At 40.1% G+C, this 22,122-nt stretch overlaps 1 protein-coding gene across 4 annotated transcripts in view; it reads right to left on the reverse strand.

Annotated features, from left to right (window-relative positions):
• The window catches only part of UBE3D (ubiquitin protein ligase E3D), a 112,163-nt gene that overhangs the window by 46,907 nt on the left and 43,134 nt on the right, over nucleotides 1-22,122 (reverse strand). For 3 of the 4 annotated variants that reach the window (XR_010599510.1, XM_042847435.2, XM_008177987.4), the window contains exon 9: nucleotides 279-417. The exons of the other annotated variant lie outside the window; for it this stretch is intronic. Coding sequence is in view for 2 of the 3 variants with exons in the window: in XM_042847435.2 (XP_042703369.2) it covers nucleotides 279-417 (139 nt within the window). In the remaining variant the exon portion in view is untranslated. The remainder of the gene's footprint in view (nucleotides 1-278; nucleotides 418-22,122) is intronic. 4 annotated transcript variants of the gene reach the window in all.

Raw genomic sequence — 22,122 nt, forward strand, 5'->3', positions numbered from 1 at the left:
TCCTTTTTAAAAAGTCATTGGTGGCATTTATTTAAACATGCTCTTTAGCTTGGACAGTTTAAAAATCTGCTATACCTTCCTACCTTGGGCTAAATATTAAAATTCTGGGGAAAACTGCATACTAACAAAATAAATTCTTCACTACTGTATTTAGTATTATAACTAGCTATGCAGCCTCAACTGATATGCCTTTAATTTGGAGGGTCTTATGCGTCTCCAGAGGGCCTGCTCTTTCCTACGGATAACACATCTATATTGGATGAAAAACAGTTCATTACCTGGAAGGCGTTCATGCAGCGTAGTGAGGGTGGCAGACAAGCATTACTCAAACTCAGTATCAACAACAATTCCAAGCAGGTTTTTGATGGAAATGTTAGAGGATGAACCCCAATATCATTTTCCCATTCATCAGCAAGACTGGAAAGTAACAAGAAATCCTGTTAATTAATTCATGTAAAGTTAATTCACGTAAAATACACAGTGCACACACGGTTCAAACAAACGCTAAAAAAAACTGTGCTGTTTTCTATACCCTAATAGTTCTACTTCATGTGCACTGTCCTTTAGGAGTCACAGGCCAATGTATTTTTCTTACAAGGTTGGTAAATGTGAGAGGTATTTTGCTATTATCACCAATTTTACAAAAAAGATACATAATGAGACAAGACATTTAGCACCCATCAGAACAATTCATTTTTACATTTGTAATTCTAAGTTTTAACAATATTCTGAATCAGATCTCAACTGTCACTGTTAATTTCCTATCATACAGTACTTTTGCATATACAATATTGCAAAGAACAGCTAGTGTATTATTATTAATCCTTTTTATTTTTATCCAGTAGCAAAACTGTCACTTATGACTGATGAAAAGGTAGGCGGGCAGAGACTCTGATGCCAATTGATTTTTATAGTATAGCAATGGAACAAATCTACACCAACCAAAATCAACCCTAGTTTACTTTACATGGCTTTCTGGTTTGAATATAAAATGCACTGAAATTCTCAGAGCTAATCACACTCAAGCACAGAAACAGCAGACCAACATAACTTTTTTTTGGTAAATATTTTTGCCAATTTATGCTGAGGAATAACAGATTGTTTCAGCAAAATCAACTCAGAATGTCAGCACAACCAGTTTGCAAACGCATGTTAAGCTAGACTTCCTTTTCTTCCATGTAAGAATTGTCAGATCAGATTAATGGTTCATTCAGTCCAATAATCTCTCTCACAGTGGCCAGTATGATGCTTGACAGCAAACTGCAGTTACAGATTTAGGCTTGGTCTACACTACCCCCCCTAATTCGAACTAAGGTACGCAACTTCAGCTACGTGAATAACGTAGCTGAAGTTCGAAGTACCTTATTTCGAATTAGTTCAAACTTACCTTGGTCCACACTCGGCAGGCAGGCTCCCCCGTCGACTCCGCGGTACTCCTCTCGGCGAGCTGGAGTACCGCAGTCGACGGCGAGCACTTCCGGGTTCGACTTATCGCGTCCAGACTAGACGCGATAAGTCGAACCCAGAAGTTCGATTTCCAGCCGTCGAACTTGCCGGTAAGTGTAGCCAAGGCCTTAAATACATATTTTTATTAGCAGGTCAGCCACTTCATTCTCGCATTTCTTCAGCTCTCCTGGAAACATATGAACCAAACCTGGTGACTTGTTGCTGTTAAATTCACTAGTTTGTCCCTCCTCTTTCAACAACTGAATCTCTACGAGTACCTGAAAAGAGCAGGTACCATCCCACCATTCTCTGTGGCATAGACCGAGACAAAGAACTCTCTCATTCATTCATTCAACCTGCAATATCCTTGCCTTCCTTAATTGCTCCCTTTAGCGTTGGTCCTCTAGCTCCCACTGATTCTGTGACAGACTTACTGCTTCTTATGTACCATACTTAAAACATTTCTTGTTATCTATTTTCTCTTCACACTCCCTCTTAGTTTTCCAAATTTCTATCTTATGTTTTACCTTCCACAGTTTATGCTCCTTTTTATTGGCATCTCAGGGATGGGGATTTTTACTTGAGAAATACCCATTTGGCTTGAATGGCCTCTTGAACTTTTGCATTTGATCACACTGTTTTCCTCCCCCCTTGCCTCCCTTCTTCCTTTTTTGTTTGGAAGTATGGAGGATTCCTGTGGCTCTATTACATACACTATGCTGAAACAGCTGCCATACTGCATCCAAGGATTTTAACTTTCTCAGTTTTGACTTAAGTGATTTTTTTTACTTTATTTTAAATCCACCTTTTCTAAAATAGGTCAATGTGCTCATTTTTGGAGATGTTTCTTTCCGCAAGGATGTTGGGGAAGTTCTATGGCCTGTGTTATACAAGAGGTCAGACAGGATGATCAGAATGGTCCCTTCTGAACTTGGAATGTATGACTGTATGGATTTAATTATATAGTGGCTCAATTATAGTTACTTCTTAAACCAACCTCTATGGATTCCTTAGTACTAAATCAGGAATAATGGCTCCTTTTGCATGCTCTCAGACTAGCTGATCCAAGAGAGCATGGTTTACATTGCTGAAAGTTGTTTCTCTAAACCTTCCCTGATGTGAAATTTGACCAGTTTATATTTGGGCAGTTACTATTGTTTTATTAGACTCTCTGCTTCTTTGTTCTTCTTCTGCTCTCTCACTCAAGGGAGTATTAAAAAATGTTTTTCTTCTTCTGTAATTGTCCTTGTGGATGAAAGAAAAGCTCCTCTTTGCTAAAAATGGAGTATTTCATTGTTTTCTAACGCAGTTATTGATTTTACAGAGCCTGTTTTGATTTTGCATAGACTAGCTATCTCAACTGCCATCTAGGAGAAAGTATTGCTTGCTTTCATGCCACCAGCTCTGGAAAAGGCCCCGTCATGTGAGGCGAGTGCCTCCTAGGAGGTACTAAGCATCTAGTGGGACCAGCATCCCCAGGAAGCACTCTGCTCCTTGCAGGATCAGGTCGAAGATGCTAGTACAGAAAGAGTACCTCAACACTGTTCATTATTTATATTTCCCTATTTTGACTAGTGTATGGATCCCTCTGCTACTTCCTCTTCTGCCACAAAATTCCATGAAGGTGAACCCAGATTGGAAGTAGATAATAGAGGGGTATAAACACAAGTCTCTAGTTTGGACTAATTTTTATGACCAGACAACTCACCACTGAAAATAAACCTGGACAGTTGGCATGAGTCAAGTTTAGAAATCAACCCCCAAAGCAGGTAGATACAGTAAAATGTACTCAACAAAACGGTTCTGAACTAGGAACAGCACACGTCTTGAGTTAAGCAAAAAGGACACGAGTGTGCTTTGCAGCTGGACACTAAATCCTTACTTCTATCCTTATACATTGTTAAAATTCAGTCATGCCTGCCAGCTATTTCCTTATTAGGAAAATTCTTCCTAGTCATAAGTTAAAAATAAAATCAATAGCTTTCTTAGCTAGAAGCACCGTGTACTGTAAATATTCAAAAGGAGGTAAAAACCTCAAGCCCCTGAAATACTCCACATACAACTTAGAAATCGATTAGAATAGTAGAAATTAAAAGTAGAATATACTGTTACTGTAGAGATCATCTAGTACACTCATTGGGGAAAAAAGGCTTACAATTAAAGTAGCAAAGGCAATTTTCCAAATTACTTGAATATACTGAGGTTAGCCTAGTGTGAATTTCCAGATATCATCCAAAACAAATTCTTCTACTTTACCAAAAAGATATTAATTACTTCCCACCCCTCTTATTATAAAGTCTTTGCTTCACAGATAACTAGATTCCAATGAACGTTAGTGTGAAGTGTTTATTTATAAATTTGTTCAGATGTGGTTGATTATTTATAGCAGATCTCAGTCTTCATGTGAAATCTCTTTTTATGGGAAAGTAAATTTCTTAAAGAGGCTTGCCACAGAGCTTAAAAAAATGTGTCTCATTACCCAAAAGCAATACAGCACAATCTTCTTAATCAGGCTGTCCAATATTGGGATGTCTCTCTGGGCACCTATGTAGTCTAGCAACAGGGAATGGCAATGAATACTGCTTAATTGGGATAGTATTAGCATGAATTAGCTAACACAGAAAGCAGCAATGCATTCCTCAGCAACACAAGCTACAACAAGTACATCAAACCTGTCCTTCACTCTCCAACAGGCTTCCCATCTAACAAATCAAATTCGAGGTCTCAGTCCTTTATCTTCAAGGCATTCAATGGTCTGGGCCCAGTACAAATGAAAGATCTCTGAAGCTCTGGGATGAGGATCATAGTTGACAACTTGGCTCCTCAAGTACAATGAAGCTGTCCATTGCAAGGGTAAAGCTCGTTTGTGCAAGAGTGGGAGCTTTTTCTGGGGCCACTCCAAATGCAGTGCAACAACTTTCACAGGATCTAGGGACGACATCAAACATCACCACATTCTGTGCCAACTGCAAGGTGTACTTCTTTGACCTTGCCTACACTCCCACCCCCAACACAGAAGACATAAAAGAATTAAAAAAAAAAGAAAGAAAGAAAATAAGAACCGCACATAACTTTATGGAGAGAACGGAGAGTGTCATGTTGCAAATGCTAGTCACATTGCTTAATGCACTTCTGGGTGGTGCACTAATACTGTAGCGATGAGGGATGTATAAGAGTCTGAATGGAATAGAATTCTGCTGAATGGGGGCCCACAAGACTACTGCTATAAAGTATGTCTTTCTATGCTTTGATCTTTTAAAATGGAGGATACAAAATAATAAACATTAAGAAATAAAAAATTAAATGCCATGAACAACATTTTACTCTTTTTCCTAGTAGTTTTGTATATTGTGTCTTTCCAGAGTTTTCCCTAAGGGCTTGATCCCTGCAGCAGGGAGTCAGGTAGTGATATCATAATCATGTTACCATACTGGGCAAAAGATACAAAGCAAGGAAAATAATGTTGCTGTTGTATGTGTGATAGAAAAAGATTTAAAACAGTATGAGAGATTTTTTCAAAGTCTCGGGGATTTGTCTATCTTCAATGAAAATGAATGGAAGATAGTGTCTAAATCACCTAGATTGCTTTGAAAATGTCAACCAGTATTTTCTGATGTTTAACAAATTGATTCTAACTGCAAATGTGAACTTCACAAAAAATGACAATGACTATTCAGATTAAACTAGTGGTGAAATTGTCAAAGATCCTCAACCAAAACAGTTGACCAGACTCTTTAGGTAAGCACATCCAACATTCTATACTCCAGAGAACAATGATATCATGCCAATCATAATTATGGGATATCCCATGTGAGCAGCTGAGCACCCTCTACTCCCAATTTAGTCAAAATAAGACTCAGAAGAAGTTCTCCTCACCCTGATGGTGCAAGGCTTAAGATATTAAAATTGTGAATTATGTATTTATTTTGTCATTCCCTGAACCCACATAAGAAGTGTTAACAGACAGAAGAAGTCTTGCATCAATACATGGAAAATGTGCACACAGTCACTAGTCTTAATAAACAGTACCTGTTTAAATTCCCTTGCACATCAATAAGAGATCAGACCCTTTTATGTTTCAAGTCCAGGAAAAATGTTATCTATGTCATTTGAAAAACTGCACTGGACTTTGTTTCGTTACATTATCTTTCTCTCAGGGATTTACAGACTCTTTGGAGCATATCAATGGCAATCATCTTTCAGCCAAGGAAATTTGGGTGCAACTCCCTACAGAACTCATCATCCTCAGTAATAGGCCAGAAAAGTTGCTTTTGAACAATGTGAGACAATCCCTTCTTTTCCCAGCTTTCCTCCATCACAACTCAAGTTCACTGTGCTGCCTCTGTAAAAATCATAGCCTGTGCTACTCTAAGGAGTGGTAGACCATGACTGAGAAATGAGGCAAGTTTTACATAAGGCACTGCTGAATGCAAGCACCAGGGCACAGGGATAGTTTGACTTCTTTGGCTCTAACCTTATTACATAAACTGTATATTTAGGCCCCAGTGCAAAAAACCACATAAATGAGACTATGAATGTGCTTAAAGTTAAGCAAGTGCTTAACTGCTTTGCTGAATCGGGGCCTTACTGAGAAATCTGATGTGAAAAGATAACAAATGCTCAGTCCTGACTCTCTCACTTCATTAGTACTGAGTTATCCTTTCCACCACCCTCAGAACTTTTAAAGGATTGGTGATTTTACTGAACTAAAGGACAAGCTTGCTAAGTAAAATGTCTTTGTTGACTTCATTTTTAAAGCAGTTTAATTGAAAAAACAATTATGGTAAGCTAGATGATGTGTATACACATTTAATATGCTAGGAGGCTACATTATTCACACTTTTAAGTATGATTATTCTTGAAATGCTCTGAAGACGGCATAAAATTAATGCGGATTTGTTAGTCACTAAGGGTACGTCTTCACTACCGGCCGGCCCCCAAAACGGGACTGTCCCTATAAAATTGGGACATCTGGTCACCCTAGTTCACCAGTTCACGGACATCAAGCCACCTTACCACACAGTTACATCCTAAGACACAGTAAACAATCACATTAGGAATAGCATTACAAATTTAGCAATCTACATGAATTAGTACATTTTAAATGTCAATTTGATCTAGCAGCTAAAATTTTAAATAAATCTAAAAATCAATCCCAATATTATCTATTGTTACAAAAACCGCTGATGATTTTACACTGAAACGAATCTCAAAGTGGAAAGGGGAAAAAGGAAGTGTGAATTCCTGTAATGTAGTGGCATAGGAGGCAGCTGAGGAGCAAAGCACAGGAGTGTATATGCAAAACAAGAAGGAGCTCTGAACAACAAAGCTGAACAGATCCTTGTATATAACTATTTTCTTTCCTTCCTTTTTTTCAATTGTCATTCATGATTTATTTCCCTGAACCTACTTCTTAATTCCCAGCATCATTTATACCTAGGTCAGGTACAAAAGTAGAACTTGCACTTTCTTTTAATTCAGAAGCTCTGGTACTCAGAGCCTACAAGAGCAAGGAAGTGCAAAAGCTCAGCTCCTACTGGGCACTGGCTGAAGGTTGTTGTGGCTGCTCATTAATATCTATGGTATGCAAAGTTATTGTCATAGTTCCAGAGTTCAGTGTAATTTGCAGAATTCCCAGCAGCGAACCAATGTGCCTCCCATTAAAAGGAGAGTCAAATTACTCTCATAAATGTTGTGTGAACAGTGCTTTACAATGTGCGGTCTTTCAATTTAATGGGTCTGTTCTGTGAAGAAGAGGCAAGGCTACTATGCTTTTAAGTCACAACTTGTTGAACTTTTCGTTGAAACAGTAGTTCTGACTGGAGCTGATTCAAACATGGACTACAATAGCTGATCACTGCCAAGGAGGAATGGGATAGTCAGTGATAGAAGGTGGCACTTTTGATTATTGTTGCTCTTTTTCCTAGCCTGTCCTTCCTGAACAAGCTATACCCTTCTATACCAATATTCTAGTCATGAGACTTATCCCACCAAGTCTCTGTGATGCCAATTAAATCATAATTTAGCTTATGTCCTAATACTTCCATTTCTTCCTTAGTCCCTACATTCCTTGCATTTATGTATAGACAACTAAAATGTTGAGCAGATTTCCCCCACTGATTTCCTTCTTGTTGCTCCTATGACTGTTGTACTTTTCCATTGCTCCCTCCAAATGTCCAGCCCATCCCTCACCCTTTTTTTGCTTACTCGGGGGCTTTTGTCACCTGCCCCCTTTGAACCTAGTTTAAAGCCCTCCTCGTTAGGTTGGCGAGTTGGTGTACAAAGATGCTCTTCCCCTTCTCAGTCAGCTAGAAGCCATCTCTGCCCAGCAGAGCTTCTTCTGATCTCTAAGATGTACCTGTCCCTGCCTGTGTCCTTACCCTCAACCAGGAGGATGGATGAGAACACAAACTGTGCCCCAACCCCTTCACCCTTGGTCCCGGATCCCTATAGCCACTGCAAATCTGCTTGGGGTCATATGTGGCAGAATCATTACTGCTCATGTGTCTGAGCAGCATGGGGTAGTGGTCAGAGGGATGGATAAGTCTCAGGAACCTTTCTGTAATATCTCAGACATAATTTTGCAATTGCTCCTAATAGTTGCACACGGATATCAAACATTAGCAGTGACAGCACTGAACTATACAGGCCCCATATATGTTTAAAAGGAATTAGAGTAGCTGGTTTACTGTCGTTCCATAATTTCCTGCCAGGAAATATAGGCAAAGAAGCAGTATCTTGTGATCAATTGTGTCAAAGCAGCTGAAAAACAATCAAAATCAATATTTCACCTCTGTCCATCCCAACTAAGGGGTTTCCCAGTCAATGATATTTCTGTACCATGACTTGGCCTGATACCAGACAGAGAAGGATGTTAATGGAGGGCAGAGGCTGCTAGAGGTGGTTTGCTATCTACCTCTTCTTGATAATCTTGCCCAGGAATGATATACATGAGACTAGACAATAGTAAGCTGGGGGCTGGCACTGAGGGATTTCTTTTTAAGAACATCTAGACTAATATGTCTTTCAGGGAGGTTGGATGAATATCAGTCTCCCTGACAGAATGCACTCTGTTCAGCAATGGGCTGAGGCATTCCTTGCCAATTCTGATCAGCCAGGTGTGCCACAAGTCTCAGCTTGCACTGACATCTTTTAGTACTTCTAATACTGCAACTCCATTTGCTAGACTGGGATTTTTTTTTAATGCTTCTAGTCCTTATGATAGTGTAGAAGATTTTCCAAAATGTAAATTAATGTAGTGATTTCTTCCTGAGTCTGCATACAGACAGCTCTAGTGCCTCTGCTGTTGATCAGAGCTTTCCCAAGCAGCAGTAGAATCAAGGTATTTTTACACTGCTGCTGCTTGGAAATTCTAAAAGCAGCAGTGGAGAAGTAATTATATTGCAGCCAACATTTTAACAAGAGGTTCTCAAAATTGCTCCCCTTTACTCAGTGAAACTCATTGTCTGATAAATGCCTGTGCTCAGAGACAGGAGGACCTCTTATTTACTTTTCCCATTGTATGATCTCCAAGTGTAATTCATCACCAGTAAGTATGATACAGCAATGCATAAAAAGCAGGGCTTAGCTTCATTATACACAAGGGACTCCAACCCCCCCACCACTGGGTGGTGGAATTTTTCCAAGGAGTTGCCATATGTTTCTCCCAGCACACAGCTGCAACAGAGGCAAGTGCGGGAGCAATTCCCCAGGGGAACAGCACCCAAAGAATAGACCCAAAGTGAGGGAGAGTAGATCATGCTGTTATCAGTAAAATGGCAATCTCTCTAGCTATTCCCTGGCAGCAGTATTTGAGTACCTCACAAATGACAGCATAGCCTAAAAAGGCAAGTTGTCCAAAAGAATGAAAAAAAATGTACCTAGAAACAAGTAGAAATGAAGAAACAACTGATGACGTTATACATCACATAGGAGCGATGTGAGTATCAGCACTACGGAAAGAGGAAAGGATTTTAGAGGATGGAGAGGAGAGGTTAACTCTGCAGTTTTTCCATTTCTAGTTTGATTGACAAAGTCACTCAAGATGATCTCAGAGTCTTTTGTAAAACCTGTATTAACACTGCAAGGTTCACTCTGTAAAAAGTGTGCATGTGCTGCTTAATGGTTAGCTGTGTAAGCCAGATCAGCCCAGTGGTGCACTTCTTCAGAAAACCTTCAAAATCATTATGCTGAGCTGCCAGATCTACTACAGTTAAGGTTTATGGATTTATCAACTGGAACATTATGCAGTGTATCCTTTTCCACAGCTCACTCTTAGGTGGTGCATAGTCAACCTGCATGCACATCCCCTTGTGTGTGGAGCAATCCATATTGATGAATACCATCCCTTTCAGCAGATGCTCATTATACATACATGGAAACCTTGATGAATGGGATCCTTCACAGTGAAGATCAGAGTATTAGTGTATTTTACACTGTCAAGGTCCCAAATAAGGTTTCTGACATTGACTTTAGAAAATTCGCCTTTTCTTGAGTGGCTTAAACCCTTAAAAAGCAACAAAGAGTCCTGTGGCACCTTATAGACTAACAGACGTTTTGGAGCATAAGCTTTCATGGGTGAATACCCACATGCGTCTGACAAAGTGGGTATTCACTCACGAAAGCTTATGCTCCAATACATCTGTTAGTCTATAAGGTGACACAGGACTCTCTGTTGCTTTTTACAGATTCAGACTAACACGGCTACCCCTGATACTTAAACCTTTAAGGCTTTCCAGCAAACTATGCAGCTTTATGCATTTTTCTCCTGCTAAGAGGAGTTTGAAGTTTGAGAAAAGATTTACTGTGGAATGCCCTATCCAATGAAATCTGGCCATGCTTGAAGAGGTGATGAACTCAGTTTCAAGAGATTGCAATATCAATTTCCTTGATGCTTCAGCAGTCCTACTGGATGATTACAGACTGGAATTCATCCATTAGCTTTGAAATGTTAGCAAGAGAGACAGATCATGAAATCTTGGTACTAAGGAATAGGAATAAGAGGTTAGAGGCAAAGCTTATTCTGAAACAGCAGATAGTGGGGGTGAAAATGGTAGAAATGTACTCAAAAATAAATATATAAAAAGAACTGATATGGTGTAGGTGTTTATGAACATCAGTCTGCTACAGAGGATAATGTTAGGAATTAATAATTCATTGAGAGAGGAGGAAAGGTGAGGGTGAGGTGTGGGTGAGGGGGATTTACAGTATAAAAAAAAAATCACATAAATAGTATTTTCCAATAGAGAGATGTCAAAATCAATGACAGAATAAATCTACTGTTTTAAAAGTGTGTTTGGAACTTTTCATCCTACTGCACACTGGATTTTTATGAAGTCCCTTTTTCTTAAAAATCCTCATCTCGGATTTTACTTGATTTAATTTCACCACTTTATTTTAGATCAAATTTGTTATGTCCAGGCCCTGCCTGGCAAGGCCTTCATTTCCTGACCTCCGTCTGGGGTTCAAAGTTGGAGCTAAGAGGATAGTGTCCCAGCAACTACATTCCTCTTTAATTCTCCATTCCCTACAGATCCAGCAAAACAAAGCTGAGGCAGCGCTCCCAGCTAAAGGAGGCCCGAGTAGAGCTGTGTGTGAAAGGAGCACCTGAGGTCACAAGCCAAGAACAGGAAGTAATGCAAAAACCTGGAGGTTGAGTGGATGAAGAGAAAGAAGTAATTACACAGGAAAATACAGTCTTCTGCTAGGGCTTGGGGCAGGCTCCTTTCTACAGTCTGATTCCTGCTACTGGTGTCTCAAGCAGTATCCAGCTCCTTCTTTTGGCAGTGGTAGTAGTATTTTCCAACACCCATTCCTCTAACCAAGTGAAATGGCCTTAAAATTCAGGAGGTGCAGTCGGTTTAATTCTTTTACAGCAGTTGTTAGTGCTTATCTAGGCGATGTATACTCAGTGGGAAAAATAACTTTTTTCCTTGATTTCTGCTACACTCCATCAAGTCCTATTCAACTCCTAAAACACACTGCATTGTCTGAGGAGGAACTGTGCTTTGCATGGCTAAACACAGAAATTGTTTTGTGTTTAATAAGGGCTTAGATAAATAATCTTAAATCCCAGTGGGTCTCATTAAAGCAACATCATAAAATTTTTTACACTTGCATATGAATTCAGGGGGGAAAAATGTCTACCTAGCAGTTTGAACTCATGCTGCCTAAGGGAAGTGATTCTTGAAATTCATGTGTCTATTTGAAATGGATTTATAGTAGCCAATTATGATAAATCATTGCAGAAGCTAATAATAGATTATTTTCAGACAAAGTAGTCCATTTTAAATACACAAAATACAAAACCAAAGTTTAAATAATACTAAAGCTGATCATCTGTTACTTATGCAAATTGTAAGCACATCGTTCACACCTTTGGGGCAGGTAAATGCTAACAGTTTTACTGTCCAATGGATTTGTATGTAGGTTCCTCCCACCCTGTAACAGTCTACATCTATTTAGTTTGGTTCTTATATGTACCTCAACCCCTCTATAGTACCTGAGCTTCCTAATGGAGCCTTGAAGATCCCTTTACTTCTGCCTGCGGGCCCCACACCCCATTTAATATCCTGTGTCATCTTTACTCTCCTCCTAGCAGAAGACTTAAACAAACTCCTCATGGAATGGGATCAATCCCACATTTCCCACATTGCAGACAACGGACTACTTTATTCTGTAAAAACAAAACACACAAACGCACATATATACATAAAGTATATTTTAGTAAACACACTAAACTAGTATCACACTGTTACATACACAGCTGTGATAGAGCTCCCTCTGTATTGACACTCACCAGGATCTTCTATTTGGAGCCCATCTCACTGGGCCCTTTGTGCTTTAAGCCTCCTGAGTCTGAACAGATCCCAGGCACAGTCCCTGAATACGGTCTCTAAATATACTCTCAGAGGGCAGATCCTCTGTTTTGCACCTCCTCCTGAGAGTTGCAACCAAACAATCCAATTCCCTTGCCCCTGGGACCACTGCTGACTCCTCAGGCTCTCCCATAGCTTAAACATACCCTCTCCCAGACCTCCAGCCATGTGGGCTTTCTGGGTTTATCGTTTACCTCGTCAGGAGCACATGATAGTGAAGTAAAACAGACACACAAACAGACGTTCCACAGGATTCTAAAACAAATTACTCTTTACTTAGATAGCATGAGAAATGCACAGATGTAGACAAAAATACATCTGTATGCATTTCCCTGCCTCGGGTACCTCGCCACTCTGGAGAATTCTTTGGGCTTGGGCACAGTCCTCTGAGGAGTCCAGGTTCCCCTTTCTGCACACGGCTTCTCCTCTGAATCATGGAGGATCTCTCTCTCTCCCCCCCCCAGGTCAGCTAGCTTCCATCTTCCTCAGCTGGTCGCAGAATTAAACAGCGCCCCACTGCTACAAAAGCATGCCTCTTTCCTGACCAACATTCCTGTGTGTCTGAGAGTCCCTTGCATTTATATGTCCCACCAACTACACCCGGTTTCTTTGTTCTGCTGCTGGGGATTTTCCACTTGGCACTTCTCCCTTCCTACAAAGAAGATGGAGGAACTAGTCTCCTAGCTTCAGCCAATTCATTGCCTCAAGACGTTTCCACCTGAAGAGGCAACCATTAAGGTTTAACATCCCACCTCTAACCCTGGTCTGCAAACCTGAAAGCAAGTGGTGGAATCCACATACACTGAGGCATTCCATAATGCAGCAATTTCCTAACATCAACCAGAATTCATTAGATATACACAAATCCCCCAAATTATCACATACACTATTTTAATAAGTATACTTAAAAGAGAGAGTCTATACAGGTCATTTGGCCATCTTTACAGTTACCGCTCAAAGATACTGCTCAATGCATAAAAGAGGAAAGAAATAGTCCTTGTGAAGCTTGTTGAAATCAGAAATGCAAAATGCATGCACTTCTTGATTTTTTAAATCTTCATATCCATATCTCAAGGTTTTGATTTTATATTATATATATACACACACATATATACACACATACACATATATATACACACACACACACACACACACACACCAAAAGTACTAAAAAGACATAGAAGTGTCTTCTTTACTTTTGTAAAATGAAACTATTCTTAAATTATAAAGGAGTATCTGTGATGTTCCCCTCTGGTGTTATCCGGACCGGTGATCTGCTAGGTCCAATCCTTGACTTTGGGAGCCAGCCTTAGACTGCTCTGCTGTGAGAACTCCCACTCCTGGGCTGTTCATGCACAGCCTCTGGCATGTAAGCTGCTCCTTGGATTGTGCAACCGACTGAAACTAGCCATTACCTCCAGTCCAAGACACAGTCCTAGGAACCTCCATCTTGCAGTGTCCACTTATGCCCACTGGACGCTGCAAGCTTATATGAGTTCATCAATTTAACAAAGAAATTGAAATGTATCAGGCTTGTTATCCCAAGAGGAGCCTCTGACATGCTTCAAACCAAACGCACTGTTTCAGGTAGAATAAGCAAACAAATTTATTAACTATAAAGATAGATTTTAAATAAATAAATAAATGTATTTAAAATAAATAAATAAATAAATTAATGGAGATATCCCATCTCCTAGAACTGGAAGGGACCTTGAAAGGTCATCGAGTCCAGCCCCCTGCCTTCACTAGCAGGACCAAGTACTGATTTTGCCCCAGATCCCTAAGTGGCCCCCTCAAGGATTGAACTCACAACCCTGGGTTTAGCAGGCCAATGCTCAAACCACTGAGCTATCCCTCCCCCCCTTGATTTAAGTGATTATAAGTTTTATAAGAAGATTATAAGCATAAAAAGTCAGATTTGGTCAAATGAAATAAAAAGCAAAACGCATTCTAAGCTGATCTTAACACTTCAATGCCCTTACAAACTTAGATGCTTCTCACCACAGGCTGGCTCGTTGCCCTTCAGCCAGGCTCTCCCCTTTGATCAGCGCTTCAGTCGCTTGGTGTGGTGTCTTTAGATGTAGGAGGGAGAGAGAGAGAGAGAGAGCGAGCATGGCAAATGTCTCTCCCTTTTATCATGTCATTTCTTCCCTCTTGGCTTTGCCCCCCCCTCACCCCTTTCAGAGTCAGGTGAGCATTACCTCATTGTAGTCCCAAACTGACCAAAGGAAGGGGGGTGACTCACTCGAGAGTCTAACAGATTCTTTTGTTGCTGCCAGCATCTTTTGTTCTTGTGATGCTGGGCTTGGTTTGTCCCATACCAGCCCTGATGAGGTGTGAACTACCTCTCTGCTCTTGAAGAGTTTTTGCCAGGGATTATTTTAAGCCATGAGGACACGTTTTCAGCCTCATAACTACATACGTGAAATTATAACCTATACCATTACTGTAACAATTCCTATAACATCACTATAACTACCATGCTCGGTGCATCATGAGCCTTCTGAAGACACCCAACATAACAAACTTTTCATTGGATACCACACAATCATTTTATAAAGATGAACATGGGGGTGTAGGGTGTTCCCCCGAGGTACAGAGCATCACAGTATCTTAAAATGGACATTTCAGTTTTCTTTCAAGTACTGATATAACTTCAATAAGACAAAATAAATTTTTGTTTAAAACAAACAAAATGAAACAAAAGACAAGGTGCAGACTCAGGACACATGCCTACATACTAATTTCTGACTAGCCTACTACTCTATGCAGGAGCCTTAATTCATACTATCTCAGATGAAAGGCTAGGAATTAGAACTCATGAGTTCTTGACTCTCAACCAAAGCTGAATTCTGTAGCTTCCTGAAACCTGCCCCGCTCCCCCAACTTCATTCCCTGCAGCCCTGAATTTTCCCTGAACACCTCTCATCAATCTGCTTTCTTAAGGAAATCTGATTAGATCAGAGTCCAGTGGTCCACCGCTATATAGGATTCTCCACTCTTCTCCCTTTTGGCTATTGTACTGAAACTATTTGACTGAAATATCCTCTCAAATAGCAGCTCCACATCAACTTTATAGCCTGGAAGGATTGATTCCTTCCTTCCTCCAGGATTCTCCCCCAAACCCACAAAGACAGCCAATACTGTGCCAAGTGCTTAAGGTGGGTACTGGGTCCCTGTATTTTGGCCTAAGCTATAAATGAAACTTGAATAAATCACTTGTTCACAAACAGAATAGGCCCCTTTGAATAGAAAATGCCAGAAAAATCCCAAGCCCTGATTTTCTTCTCTAAGACGTTCTTCAAATATTTAGTTCCAAGGCCTACTGTGCATCCTGGATTAACGCGGCTTTCCAAATAAACAAACAACATCATTTTACAACAGCAGCATTCCTGCACAAAACATAGTGAACGAATGGAATCATTCCCTAAACAACTTTTGAAATTAGCTGTGATCAGACTGAAGTTGTACAGCATTTGCCGTTCTCCCAATTCCCCTTTTGCCTTATTGATACAGAAATTAAATGCAAACTAAAATTAGTGACCCAAGTTATTTTCCCAATACAAGTAGCATTAGTTTATGCAGCCTCTGGGAGTGGAATACAATAGAAATAATAATTATTGATTAATTTAGAACCTGGCAGTATTTTGGGATTTTGTAAATCAAGAGTTGACCTTTGAATAGTTCAGTCAGCAGTCTGCATAACAGATTTATATAACATGTAATATAATTAAAGGCAAGTTTTATTTTATACTCTACACTCATTAAATGATTCAGCTATCAAACTCTGTTACCCAGATATTGCTATTTGAATGATATTATTGGAATTATGTATTTACAGATGCTATATGTGAAACAGAGTCCTTATATCTAACTGCAAACACCCACAAACTGTAAGCTTATGAGTATACTACAAGCTACTATCTCTTGGCTCACAACAATACAAATTACAATTATAAAATTACCCTTGGCGTAATAACATCATTGTCACATTTAAACCACTTGGCTCTCAAAAAGCATTGTTGTTAATAATGTGAAATAAATATCTATATACAGATGTCACAGTGCTGATCTTCCTGCAATCTGGACAACAAAACTTCCTCCAAAATAGTCACTAAGGAAACTGACTAACATAGCCATTTTTCACTCTGACAGGTTTCAGAGTAGCAGCCGTGTTAGTCTGTATCCGCAAAATGAACAGGAGTACTTGTGGCACCTTAGAGACTAACAAATTTATTAGAGCATAACCAGACAGGTTAAAGTGTTCTTCCACTGGTTTTTGAGTATTATGATTCCTGATGTCAGATTTGTGTCCATTAATTCTTTTGCGTAGAGACTGTCCGGTTTAGCCAATGTATATGGCAGAGGGGCATTGCTGGCACATGATGGCATATATCACATTGGTAGATGTGCAGGTGAACGAGCCCCTGATGGTATGGCTGATGTGATTAGGTCCTATGATGATGTCACTTGAATAGATATGTGGACAGAGTTGGCATCAGGCTTTGTTACAAGGATAGGTTCCTGGATCAGTGGTTTTGTTCAGTGATGTGTGGTTGCTGGTGAGTATTTGCTCTAGGTTGGGGGGTTGTCTGTAAGCGAGGACAGGTCTGTCTCCCAAGATCTGTGAGAGTGAGGGATCATCTTTCAGGATCGGTTGTACATCTTAGATTCAATGCAAACTAAAACCTCTCCAGTGCATCATCAATCTCCCCTTGTAAGTATTCTCACACTTCTTATCAAACGGTCTGTACTGGGCTATCTTGATTATCACTTCAAAAGTTTTTTTTCCTCTTACTTAATCGGCCTCTCAGAGTTGGTAAGACAACTCCCACCTGTTAATGCTCTCTGTATGTGTGTATATATATATCTCCTCAATATATGTTCCATTCTATATGCATCCGAAGAAGTGGGCTGTAGCCAACGAAAGCTTATGCTCTAATAAATTTGTTAGTTTCTAAGGTGCCACAAGTACTCCTGTTCATTTTTCACTTTGAGTCTTTAGTATGATGTTGCAGCTGCTTTAGAAAATAGATTTTAAATTAACTTCCTAGCAGTGACCAATGGTTATCTAGTTTTTTCTTCACTATATTTTCCATCCTACTTTATACTTTCTCCTATCCCAAATTCTGATGTTAATGAAAAAAAAAACCATTACAGTACTAAACTTAGTGACATAAAGGGCGATCAAACTGTGCTTATTTACATTAAGATGTTTAATTTAGAATACAATAATCTCTAAACTATATGTATTAGTAAGGAAGAACAATAAGGGATATTATAAAGAAGAATGAATTGCATTTTTGTTCGGCCATACATAGGGAGATGAAATCTTGCTTTGATAGGAAATCTTGATCGCATATCTTTTTTCTAGTAAGATTAGCATATAATAAATGATTCAGCAAGGTAGCAGTCACATTATTATTTTTAGAATAATAATTAAAATGTATATAACTTTTTATATGTTCAAAGTCCAGTCCAAACAATTAGTCACAGTATCTAGTGAGAGGAGTAACAATGTATTGTATTAACATCCCCTATTATACAGATTTGGATATAGGCATACAGAGGTAAAATTTTCAAAAACATCTAAGTGACTTAGGAGTCTAAGTCCTATTTTCAAAATAGCCTAGGAACTTAGGATTCTAAGTCCCATTGACTTTCAAGGAGTTTAAATGCTTACGTCACTTTTGAAAACAGGACTTAGCTGCCTTTGAAAATCTCACCCTAAGGGTACGTCTTCACTTACCGGAGGGTCCGGCGGCAGGAAATCGATGTTCTGGGATCGATTTATCACGTCTGGTTAAGACGCAATAAATCGATCCCGGATCGATCCCGGAAGTGCTCGCCGTCGACGCCGGTACTCCAGCTCGCCGAGAGGAGTACGCGGCATCGACGGGGGAGCCTTCCTGCCGCGTCTGGACCCGCGGTAAGTTCAGACTAAGGTACTTCGAATTCAGCTACGTTATTAACGTAGCTGAATTTGCGTACCTTAGTCCGAAGTGGGGGCTTAGTGGGGACCAGGCCTAAGAGACTGTCCTAATGCCACACAGCAAAACCGTACTAGAGCTGACATTACAATATGAGTTCCTAGCTCCTAGTCTAGTAATCACCAGACCACACTCCCTCTCTAAGGGCTGGTCTACACTAATGCTTAAGTCAACCTAAGTTACGCTACTTCAGTTACGTAAGTAAGTTAAATAATTGAAGTCGACATAACTTAGGTTGAATTGTAGCAGTGTCTACACCGTGCTGTTGACAGGAGATGCTCTCCTGCCAACTTACTTTCCACCTCTTGGGAAGGTGAAGTACAGATGTTGACGGGAGAGCACTCAGCCATCAATTTAGCTTGTCTTCACCAGACCTGCTAAATCGACACCACTGCATCGATCACAGCAGTGCCAATTTAGCTGGAAGTATAGACAAGCCCAGACCTGACACAGTGGACATGGAAATGCCACTCACTACAAATGGTCCTCAAGTTTTTGTCCCAACAGTCTTCTTCCCTTTCATTTGTGATATTAACATTACTGAACCTAGTTAAAATTTGACAGAAAGAAATCAAAGCAACAAAATAATAATACCTAGCTTTTCTACAGCACTTTTCATCTGAAGATCTCAAAGCGCTTTACAAGGAAGTCAGTAAAAAGATAGTTATCCTAATTTCAAGGGTGGAAATGCACTCTGTAATAATGTCTGGTTCCAAAAAGAAAAAAGAATGAAGATCCTTGCTCAATAAGTCAGTCAATTGTCAGTCTACCTCATTTTCTGCAAGTAGAGCTCTGAAGGAATGCAAATGGACATTCTACTCCTGGTGCTCAAAAGGAAAAGCTCATGCAATATTATAGAATTTAAATAACAGGACTCAGATTGAATTAGAATTCACTTTAGAACCTTCAAAGAGATGAGTTACTGTACAGTGATTTCTGAAAGCTATTAGAAATATAGCTTTCTATAAGGAAAACTGCTTCAGAGATAACTATACCCCAGCTGATGAAGACTAATTGGAAGTGAAGTGGGAAAACTGAGCAAATTTCTGGTTTCTCATTATCAAGATATCCAGATGGAGGTGGCCTAAGAATAAATAAAAGAAAGAAATCAACATCCTGAAACCCAGCAGTTACAATACAAATTTTAAATTACAGCACATGAATATTGATGTAATCATAACATTGTAGTGATAGTATTGGAACTCAGGAGTTCCTGGCTTTCAGCCACAAACTCCGTCTTCTAGCTCACTCTGCTCCTCTGAAGCTAATAAAAGCACATGCATTAGTACAATTTCTGGAAGTCACAGTTAGAATCTGAAGAGAGAAACAGACAATGCTAAAAGAACACAATAAAAAGGCGGATACAGCATCAGTGCCAGAGCCGTAAACAATTCAAAGATATTTTAAATATATGCCGGAAATAGAAAGTAAAATTATCAACAACTTTTTGACCATGAAACTTTTTCCAGCACACATCTGTAAATGGAAAGTTGTAATTTTCTCTAACTGTACCCTTTCATTCAAAAACCATTGTCTAAGACCAGCTCATGGTCAAACTGCCATCGCTAACTTCATTTTTTCAAATTTTCTTCATTTATTTTTGATAGCCCTTTAACTTCAACAGTGTTTAACATTATTACTCTCAGCAGTCAGGCAGTTTGTATAAGATGTTATTTGCCAACAACCTATTACTCCACAGGAAAACCTCTTCCATTTTCACAGCAGATATTTATGAGAAAGAGCCTTGCTGAGAGGAAGGTGAAGAACATCCACATAATAACATACCCTTCATCAATAAATTCCTGAATAAGAAAGGATCAGAGTGAAGGTACAAAACATGCTTCTCCAACAAGACTCAATAGCATTTTCTAATACTCTTTTCGTAGGTGGTAGGAAGAAATGATGGCACATCTTTCCTGTGTAAGTAATTTCAACAGACTTATTATCTGTGTAACAGTAGCTCATATAGGTCCCAGTAAAGACAGTCAGTGCTCAGAAGAGCTCACAATCTGAATAGATAAGACAGAAAGGAAGTCTCAATGCTGATTTTACAGATGGAGGACTGAGACACAAAGATTAAGTGGTTTGGCCAGAGACATGAACTGCATCCCAGTCCAGTACCTTAACAAGATCTTCCTTCTCTCTTACTCATCTTCCTCTGCTTCTTTTTCTTAAGACAAAGGAGGCTTTTAGTGAATCTTTTCACATAATGAATTAGTTAATGAATGTTTTTTCCTTCCTCCCTACCAACCATTAGAAATACAATATACTATTATTCTGGTTAACTTTCATTAGCAAAGTACATGCAATGAAAATTAAAATTAATTTAATTTTCGGCAACTGTTCTACTGTTAACTTACAGGGATTTATTCTCCCATTGATACACAAGAGATTTCCTTGCCTAACTGCTACTAATGATGGAAGAATATTCCCTGAAAAATGTAACATGGGATTTAGATACTTGACAGTATTGTCTGCAAAAAAAAAAAATGCACCATTAGATGAATGTGTTGAAAAAGACACAATAAAAGTATTACAATACCCACTAGTATTTGGGCATCTAACTGTGTCTTTGGAACAAGTACTGTTCTAGAAGACCAGTAAGTTCTTGGACTGGATTAGCGAATTAATTATTTGAAACCCTAAATTCAAATCCAGAGTATTAAATAATAATACACATTTGACAAAGCTCTTCAGGGCAGGAGTTACGTCTTCCGATGTGTTTGTACAGTACCATGTAGCAGGGCAGAACCCGCTCCAGCTTGGAAAGGGTTAAAAGCCAGCCCTTGGAGAGGGCTGGGGCTGAAAGCAGCTGAGGGAGGCTAATTGGGTAGGCAGCTGCAGGTGTGGCCACACCCAATTAGGGTCCAGCTGGCCCTGATAAAAGGGCTGGGAACTAGGCAGGGGGAGTCTCACACCACTGGTGGCGTGGGAAGGACCTGGCTACTGGCGGGAATCCCAAACTGAGCAGTGTTGGGCAAGGACAGGCAGAGCTGGGGCACTTTCGCCAGGCGAGTCCCCAGGCTGAGGCCAAGCTAAAAGGGCCTGTGGGGGTATTGAGGCTGCAGCAGTACAGCCAGGCCAGGAAGAGGCAGCAGGTCCAAACCCCTTTGCTAATGATGAGTGGCCATTTCAGACTACAGTTTGCCCCTGAGAAAAGGGGCTAGATGAAGACTGGCAGTTGGTCACTGAGGCAAGGTGGGCTTTGAGGAATTGGGGTTCCCCAGGGAGGGGAGGACCCCTGATTGTGGGTATTGCCAGGGGGCAGTGCCTGGACAAAGGGGCACCGCAGGCCTGGAGGTGGGGCCTGAACTAAAGTGTGGTGGAGAAGAGAGAGAAGCAGGAGGCAGCAAAGGAGACACTGGCCACCAGGAGGTGCTCTGAAGCTGGAAGAGCTAATTCCCAGACCAACCAGCAGGAGGCGCTGCAGCGGTGAGTGCTCCGCCTTGCTACATACCAATACAAGGAGACTGACTATTATCCCTGACTATCAGCACTACAAATAATTAGAAGGAAAATATTACGTTTTCTGTTGCAACAGTTTTTCCCTTTCTCTTTAATTGTCTGCCTAGGGTACATTGAAAAGCATTCTAAAACAGCACAGAAACAAGCTCCTTGAGAGAAGGCAGACCAGAGCATAGGTGCTGGAACTAATGGGTCTGGGGGGTGCAGCCACGCCCCTGGCTTGACATGGTTTCCATTACATACAGGGTTTACAATTTGGTTCAATGGCTCTCAGCACCCCCGCTATAAAAACTGTTTCAGCACCTCTGGACCAGAGCAATTATTTTGGCTTCTAAACTTTAATA

The sequence above is a fragment of the Chrysemys picta genome, chromosome 3 (genome assembly GCF_011386835.1).
Source record: "Chrysemys picta bellii isolate R12L10 chromosome 3, ASM1138683v2, whole genome shotgun sequence".
NCBI lineage: Eukaryota > Metazoa > Chordata > Testudines > Emydidae > Chrysemys > Chrysemys picta.